Source organism: Ruditapes philippinarum, unplaced genomic scaffold (genome assembly GCF_026571515.1).
Source record: "Ruditapes philippinarum isolate M1 unplaced genomic scaffold, ASM2657151v2 ctg3514_1_1_1_1, whole genome shotgun sequence".
NCBI classification, from domain to species: Eukaryota; Metazoa; Mollusca; class Bivalvia; order Venerida; family Veneridae; genus Ruditapes; species Ruditapes philippinarum.
In genome coordinates this window covers 71,078-80,543 of record NW_026863038.1, presented here as the reverse complement: position 1 = coordinate 80,543, position 9,466 = coordinate 71,078, and the positions used below count along the sequence as shown (strand labels likewise).

The 9,466-nt window shown below is 32.5% G+C and overlaps 1 protein-coding gene across 1 annotated transcript in view; it reads left to right on the top strand.

The window, feature by feature from the left end:
• Positions 1–5,553: 5,553 nt before the first annotated feature.
• The window catches only part of LOC132720969 (titin-like), a gene marked incomplete at its 5' end in the record, with an annotated part of 58,143 nt that continues 54,230 nt past the window's right edge, over positions 5,554–9,466 (top strand). The window contains 3 exons of the mRNA XM_060705218.1: positions 5,554–5,688; positions 6,384–6,539; positions 8,407–8,547. Of these exons, the coding sequence (XP_060561201.1) occupies positions 5,554–5,688; positions 6,384–6,539; positions 8,407–8,547 (432 nt within the window). The remainder of the gene's footprint in view (positions 5,689–6,383; positions 6,540–8,406; positions 8,548–9,466) is intronic.

The window sequence follows — 9,466 nt, the reverse complement described above, 5'->3', positions numbered from 1 at the left end:
AATAGGGCCCTTTTTCGGGTTTTCAGTAAAAACTATCGGGGAACCCTTTCTAGCTGAAACCTTTCTTTGCCTTTAACATCAGCCAAAATTTGGGCCTAAACTAAACCCAAATTTTTTAATACCCATTTCCTTTACAATGCTTCAGGTCTTTCCTTCTTTTGGGCCCAAATGACCAGATCTTCAAAAGCCAAAGACGTTCTTTTTACCCTTTTTGGTGGCCTTTTTTTTCCCCGCCCGGGCCCCCCTCATCACCTCCTTTTGCCTCCCTACCCCCTTTTTAAAATTTCAGCACCCCTTTTTTTCACAGAAAGTATGGGAAGGGGACCCTTTACCAAGTGTTCCATCAAATGGATATCCTGGGTTTTCCCCTTTTTTTACAGAGGACTTAAATGACAGTTTTCGGGTTAAAAACCCCTTTTGGTATAAATGACACCCCCTTCTACTTGTTTCAAAGGGGTTTTATGTTAAAAATTTTTAAATCTGTGAAAAAAAATTCCAGTCAGAAAATTCTTCTTTAGATTTTGGTAAAAACCCGTTTTTAGTAAATTTCATTTTTGTTCCTAGAAGTATATGGGGGCTAAAAAAACCTTTTTGATCTTTTAAAACCTCATATGAAAAGGGCCCAAAATCTTATAAATATTTGGGACTTTTTTAAATGATTTCAGGGGGCCCTTTTTTTTTTAAAAACCATCCAATAAAGCATTTAATGAAAAAAAAAACGTTCAAAAATTTTTTAAATTTTTAATCTTTTTCTAAAAATTTGGAATTTTGGGGTTTCAACTGATGTTCAACAACTGTAACTAATTCCTGAAAAGTCATTTAGCTCCATCCAGTAAACCCCTTGGGGAAAGGGCTGTAAATTTTAAAAATGGAAAATTATAAATGAATAAGGGAAAATCCGGGGGAACTTGTGGGCCCAAAGTATGAATTATTTTACTTTATTTTTATTGATAAGGTAAAAATTATTCTGTAACACTAAAAAATTTATAAATTAAAGGGTGCATTTTAAAGGTTTAATTGAAGAAACCAAAATCAAAAATTTTTTTATTGGTAAAGATATTTAAAAAAATTAGACGGGTTTAAACTAAGATAAAAAATAAGTCAAATGCAAAAAAACCCTATTTGGGCAAATTTCCCTACATATCATTGCAAATTTAAAACATGACTTACTTTCAAAAAAAGTTTTTTAAAATTCCCCTTTTCTTTTAAAACAAAAAGGGTTTTTAAAGAAAAAAATTTTTTTGGAAATGGTATTTATAATGGCAATTTTTTAAAAATTCAAAATTCCAAAAAAAATTTTTGATACCCTTTACCTTTAAATACCTTCAATCAAAATGTAAATAAAATCCTAAGAGGGAATTTTTTTATTTTTTTTCGTAACTGATTGTGTTTTTAAAATTCGGTTTAGTTTTGAACTATTATTATATTTACAACATGCATGTCAAATTTTAGTAATTTTTTACAAAAATTTTTAAAAATTTTTGTGATTTTATTTTCTTTTTAAACATCATCCCTTTGGAATGGATTGGGAAAAATAGAAAAGGGTTTTTATTTCTCCCATCTGGTCAAATCGAAAATAAAAAATTAAATTCACCCAAAATTTAAACATTTCCCATCATTCATAACATTATTCCACAAAAAAATATTACATGTTATATTCAGGGCACCTTAAATTCATATTTTTTATATTTACGGATTCAGACAAACTACCGGGACAATACCATGTACCATGATATTCTTACTTTTTAGTGGGAAAGAATTAAATTTTTTGGTTTAATTTAATTATTTTTCAAAAACATCATAAGGTTTTTTTTTTTTCCCCCCCCACAAAGGGGGGGGGGGGGGCATTTAGATTTACCCTTTTCCTCCCGCCCAACCTCACTACCAAATAGGAATAGGGGGAAAATCAACTTTTAAACAGAACAAAAGAGAACAGAAAAATTCATTCCGTAACAAATATATAAGGTGGCCATGGCCCTTGAAAATAACAAGTAGTTTTTTAATCATTTTGGCGGCCTCCGTCCTGTTTCTCTTTTTTGTATGGCATGAATTTAAAAAATAATTGACCTAGAGTCATAAACCTCACAGGAATGTTTATCAGCATGTGATGTTGTGTACCTGGGTATTTTTTCATGTGATATATTCTAGTATTTTGGCAGTTATGCCCTTGACTTAGTAAAATTTGCAATTTTTACTTGTGTCGCAAGTTAGACTTAAAAAAATATTTGACCTAGAGTCATGAAACCTTTACAGAAATGTTGATCAGCATGTGTGTTGTGCACCTGGGTATTTTTGTTTGTGGAATATATTAAGTATTTTTTGGGAGTTATTGCCCTTGAAAATTAGTAAAATTTCCAATTTTCAACTTGTGTCACACGTAACTCAAAAAATATTTGACCTAGAGTCATGAAACCTTACAGGAGGTTGTAGTTGTGCACCTGTATTTTGTTGTGTGGATATATTTAGTATTTTTAGAGTTATTGCCCTTGATTTAGTAAAAATTTATAATTTGTGTCGCATGTAACTCAAAAAGTATTTGACCTAGAGTCATGAAACCTTCCAAAATGTTGCTCAGCATGTGAAGTTGTGCACCTGGGTATTTTGGTGTGGATATTTATAGTATTTTTAGAGTTATTGCCCTTGACTAAGTAAAAATTCAATTTTCAACTTGTGTGGCACGTAGCTAAAAAAAGCCATTGACCTAGAGTCATGAAACCTTACAGGAAAATGTTGCTCAGCATGTGCAGTTGTGCACCTGGGTGTTTTCCTGTGGATATTTCTAGTATTTTTGGAGTTATTGCCCTTGACTTAGTAAAATTTTTACAATATTCAACTTGTGTTGCACATAACTCATAAGTATTTGACCTGTACACCTGAAAGTTTACAAGATGTTTGTCAGCATGTGTAGTTATGCCACCTTGGGTTTTTCTTTGTGGATTTATTCATTATTTGTAGTATTTGCCCATTTACTTAATAAAAGATTGTTAGTTTTTCAACTTGGGCAACATGTAGCCAAAAAAAAATTTGACCTAGAGACCTAATATTGACAAATTGGTGGACTGTGGGGGGCACCCGTGTTCCTATGGACACATTTCTAGTTTATTTTCTATCTTACTCGTAGATTTCAATTATACTTAGTCACCTAAGCAATATTTTAAACTTTTCCTTCCATATGTACCTATGGATTTCCATATAGAGTGTGCTGCATGGAATTAGATGAACCATAATTTTATTTGAGCTATCAATAATTTTAAAAAGCTCAGATAAAAAAAATTGTGGCGGAATTAAAAGATATTGAATAATAAAATGGGATTTAATTCTTCTTATGGTTACCTTTTATTTGATACAAATTTGAACAAGAAATGTCAAACGACACATATGCCCCCCTTTATAGGTAATTTTGTTATATGAAACTTGTATGGAAGTGTTCAATTATGGAAAAAAGAAAAAAATAATGACCTACTAGTTTAACCAATCAATATGTAAAATGTAAAGACCTTGACCTTTGACTGAACAAGTGATCCAAAATCAATAGGGGTCATCTACTACATATGGCTATTCATCTATGTGAAATAAGAAGTCTTTGTGATAAATAGTTATCATGATAATGAGCAGAAACTATTCTGACATTTAAGGCTCCTGTGAGCTTGACCTTTAACCTGTGACCCCAACATCAATAGGGGTCATCTACTAGTTATTACCAATCAGTATGTGAAATATGAAGACTTTGTGATAAAGTTTTGAAGATAATGAGCGGAAATTATAAAGACACAGAAGGCCCCTGTGACTAGGTCAAGGTCAAGGTCACAGGGGCCTTAGATATCAAAATGGTTTTTGCTGATTATCTTGAAAACTATTTATGAAAAAGTCTTTATGTATCACACAGTGATTGTCCATAACTAGTAGATGACCCTAGTTGATTTTGGGGTCAAAGGTCAAGGTCACAGGGGTCTCTAATGTCAAAATGGTTTCCGCTTGGCCATAACTTATTTTTTGGGTCACTAGGTTAAATGTCAAGGTCACAGGGGCCTTAAATATCAGAATAGTTTTTTCGCTCATTATCTTGGTTACTATTTATCACAATGTCTTCATATGCCCACATTACTGATTGGGCATAACTAGTAGATGACCCCTATTGATTTTGAGGTCACAAGATGAAAGGTCAAGGTCACAGGGGCCTTAAATGTTAGAATGGTTTCTGTTCATTATCTTTATAACTATTTATCACAAAAATCTTCATATTTCACATATTAATTGGTCAAAACTAGTAGATGACCCCTATTGATTTTGGGGTCACTAGGTAAAAGGTCAAGGTCACAGGAGCATTGAATGGTAGTATGGTTTTCGCTCAATATCTTTGAAAGCTTGTTATCACAAAAGTTTTCATATTCACATAGTGATTGGTCATAACAAGTAGATAACCCCTATAGATTTTTGGTTCACTAGTTCAAAGGTCAGGGTCACAGGGGCCTGGAATGTCAAAAGAATGGTTTCCCTCATTATATTTGATTTCTATTTATCACAAAGTCTTCATATTTCACATTTTGATTGGTCATTATTATTAGATGACCCCTATTTATTTTGGGGTTACTAGGTTAAAGGTCCAAGGTCAACATGTGCCTTAAATGTCAGAATGGTTTCTGCTCATTATCATGAAAACTGTTTTTATCACAAAGTCTTCATATCTTCACATTTGAATAGCCATATATAGTAGATGACTCCTATTTGATTTTGAAATCACTAGTTCAAAGCGTCACAGGGGCCTTAAATGTAAATATGGTTTTGCCCTTATTACCATGAAAACTTTAATCACAAATTAGTCATAATTGGGGTCACTAGTTCAAAGGTCAAGCACTTTATATTTCACATAATGGATTGGTTTTAACTAGCAGTCATTATTTTTCTTTTTTCCATAACTGAACACTTCATGTACCCATCTATGGCAAGTTTCTATAACAAAATTTCCAAATATGTGAGTCAAGGGCTAGAAAGGGGGCATAAGATTGTGTTGTTCGACTTTTCTTGTTCTCTGCATTTTATCAACTGATATGGATAAAACCAGTGATGTGTGAGATGTTATGTTAGCTTTATATGAACATATATAATTATACAAGCCCACTTTTATGACTAAATTCAGATAGGTCCAGAAACTGAAAAAGGCAGAAATGAAGATCATGAACTCAACTTTTTCATATTTCTATCATGTTTTTGTGTTTCACCTACACAGCCTACACTCAAATAAAATATTCCGTTTTTTGTGTGGTTGATGCTTGGAATCAATTAGATAGATGTTGTTCATGCATGCCCAAAAATTTTACTTAATGAGAAGTAAAAAGGTAGTCATTTGATCAATGTGCCACTTACTTGCATTAATATGCATCATTATTTGAAATTTATAGGTTTGAAAATGTTATTCAACCTTGGGTCTTTATTTTTTTGTGTTTTTTTTTTTCAATGGCGCATAATGGTTTATTACAGCTCATTCACTATCATTAATGAATTATTTTTTTCTAATTGTTTTCAAAATGTTTCTTTCTGCTGCTTTTTTTCTAGAAATTGAATTAGGATCAACTGGATGTTCAACAACTGTATTTGATTCCTGTATGTCACTTTATGCTACATGCCAGTCAAATGGAGGAAGCTGTACATGTAACGATGGATATTATGATGATAATGGAAGTCGGGCTGGTGAACTTGTAGGCAAAGTATGAATTATATTTACTTTATTTTTATCCAAAAATGTCAAATTGAAGATATTGATTTTGTTACGGGCTGAAAACTAATGACAAATAATTGACATGAAGGTGATTAAGTTTATTTTAAATAAATAAGGTTGTCAAAAGTATTTGATTCTTTAAGATTTACCCATTGTCTGTCTATCAATCCATCTTGTCCGTTCTCATTTTGCGTTGCATGTAGCTCAAAAAGTATTTGATCTAGAGTCATGAAACTCTTACAAGAATATTGCTCAGCATCCTAGGTATGTGCCTTTAAATGACCTCAAATAAGTAGAAAAGTCTGATTCAGGGGCAGATACCTCAAAAACGAGAACGGTGACCCCAATTTTCTTTCGCTATAAATGTTTCTGTTATCATATTCTAACAACATGCCAAGTTTAAAAGAAATTCTATTGAACCGTGAGTATTAATTTTGCCTATCTGTCTATATGAAAACTCCCAAAATGTCCTTAAGAATCATATGCCCTTTAATTATATAAAAAAACATTATTTTGTTTATGGTACTCCCTTCATATAAAATTGTGATGTCAGGTAGGGCATTTATGTGTTGCATGATAAGACGTTTTGAAAGTGTTACAATTATCAAATATACATTTCATTGAATGTAAAAAACTTGCAATCTAAATGTGTTCTTCCTTTTTCTAGAAATTGAATTAGGATCAATTGGATGTTCAACAACTGCAACCACTGATTCCTGTAAGTCACCACATGCTACATGCCAGTCAAGTGGAGGAAACTGTAGATGTAACAGTGGATATTATGATGATAATGGAGGTGGGGCTGGTGGAACTTGTACTAGAAGTATGTAATATATACTGAACTAATAACAATGAAATCTATGACAATAATTGAAATAAAGTGGTAAAGTTTTTTGGCAAAGTAGGAAACTAACTTTTCCCAAACATCATAAATATATTTTTTAGTTGACATAATTATTATATTTAAGTCTGAATATTGGACTAGTTATACCCCCACCACAATATGTTGGGGGGGGGGCTATAATGGATTCGCTTTGTCGCATCAGTCGGCTTAAGGTCAAGGTCACACTTGAAGGTCAAAAATTGACTTAGAAAATATTCTTAAATTTTAACATGTATTTGAATATTTCTGAAACTAGAAAAGGTATTTGCTTGAAACTCAAAATATATACGAAGTGTCGCAAGTAAGCTATGCAGGTCAAGTTTCATAACCAAAAAATTGGGGAAGGGGGGATAACTTTGTATTGTATTTGTCAAAGTTTAAAGTCCATTTTTATGTCTTTAAATTTATTTACTATAATATTTCTTAAACCAGAACAGATATTTACTTGAAACTTAATATTTATATGAATGGTTACAAGCAAGCTCAGATGACTAAAATTTCATTGAATTATGACACAAGTTATGCCCCATTTAGGCTTAGAAAATGTAACCATTAATACTTAAATGTTTCTGAAACTAGAACAGATATTCACTTGAAACTATATAATATATGAAGGGTCACAAGTAAGCTCAGTATGCAAAGTTTTTCCACTCTTAATTACATTTTGACATAATTATGCTATTTTCTTAACTTCACTGCTTTTGTTTGTTTTAGTACATTGGGAAAATGAAAGGTTATTTGTAACTGTTTCGAACATGATTTGACAATATATATTTATACTATTACCTGTACAATTTGTCTTTTTTTCACCAGAGATAATTTCTTTTTATGTATATGTATTTGTGCCACTAAAGTTATTCCCTTAACCACCTTTCCAAGTCGTCTTCTGTCAAGGACATTGGTGGGGGTATGAATCGCATTCAGCGATAGTTCTAGTTGTCTATAAAAAGTGCATTTTTAACCCTGACACAATAATGCAGCACTGTACATTACAGACAGCTTGTGTTTTACAAAGTCCACCTAGTATTTTATCATGATTGTTTTGTGTGTTTTTGTGTTGCCTTCTATAAGTAGCAGTGACATAATATGCTTCACTTCTCCATTGTCTGTCAATCTGTCACAAAACTTGTGCGGACTACTCCTAAAAAATTACTCTTGAAATTTCATCCAAACTTTTCAGGACTTGTCAGTACTAATGTTAGGTATGCATATCGTCTGCGTTTTACAGTGAAATTGTTTAGTCAGGGTTATGGTCCTTAATTATTTTTCATTAGCTTTAAGAAAATGTCGAGTGATTTTGATTATTGCAGCATCATCTATATTGTCTTTGTTGGTGTCGTTGTGCAAAACCTATTCAAAAATTTCAGAAGGTATCAAACATCAAACTTGGAATGTTTGCTTATCACTAGTAGTTGAATGGTAAGGGGCATAATTCTGACAGCAATATTTCTTGTGTTATGCCTCTTTTTAAAATAGAATATTTTTCAGACGAGCATTAAAACTGTATGCTGTACTCCTAATTTTTAAGTTTTTTCCTGTCTAATTCTCCTAAACTTATAATGCAATTTAAATGAAACTTTACAGGATTGATCACCTTAAATACTCTCGCATATTTTCTGGTTGAATAATTTAGGACTGAGTTGTGGCACTTTAATAAAAAAGGCATTGTTTGTCTACTACACCGTAGCTGCAACATGCTACATGCTACAAAGTTGCCAACAAACTGTCCAGTCGCCCCTCAATACAATTGCTTTATTTGTTATTATCAAGCTAAACATGTGATCACTGCTAACTTTTGTTTTGTCAGGGAAAGTTTTAGGAGCCGTGTGTTCAAATATACCAAATGAATGTGCTAATGCCAATGCTGCCTGCCTGGATAAAAAGTGCACATGTGGTTCCAATCACTACGATAATAATGGTTTTGATGCGGGTGGAAGCTGTGAAAGTGGTAAGGTTCTATTTTTCATTTTAAATTACTGTATAAGTGATTAAGCAATGCAAGAATGTTGACGAATTCCGTGAATGAAGAAAATTGCTAAAATTTCATACCATTCCACAATTGGCTTACTTTACGACACATGGAAATATCCACTTATACGGTATATTTTTGCAAACATAAGGTGAAAAAAATTAAAAGTAAACCATAGAGTCACTGTTTGAAACATAGTGTGAAATTTCAACATTTATTTCTTTTTCTCCTTTTCATTTGTTAATCTAGGCCATAATTTTAAAGAATATGTATACTACCATTATAAGCTACAAAAATGTAATAATAGTATGTAATAATAGTATTTCAACTTTTTCACCTAGTAACAAATAGTCATTTCATTACTATCCTAATTTTATGAAAATTATAAATGAGGATATTTAAGAGTAGTATAACTTACAATTTAACATTAGGCCCAAGTTCTGGTTGCATTGTTCTGGTTGAAGTTTAACTTCAACTTGTAATCCATGTAGCTGAGGTTTTTAGCTCACCTGTCACAAAGTGACAGGGTGAGCTTTTGTGATCGCTTTTCGTCCGGCGTCCGTCCGTCCATCGTCCGTCCGTAAACTTTTACTTTAAATGACATCTCCTCATAAACCGCTGAGCCAATTTCATCCAAACTTCACAGGAATGTTCCTTTGGTGGTCACCTTTAAAAATTGTTCAAAGAATTTAATTCCATGCAGAACTCTGGTTGCCATGGCAACCGATAGAAAAAACTTAAAATATCTTCTTTTAAAAAACCCAAAGAGGTAGAGCTTAGATATTTGGCATAAAACATCTTCTAGTGAGTGTCTATCAAGTTTGTTCAAATAAAAGCCCTGGGGTCAAAATTGGCCCCGCCCCAGGGGGTCATTGATTTTCCCTATATGCATATAGTA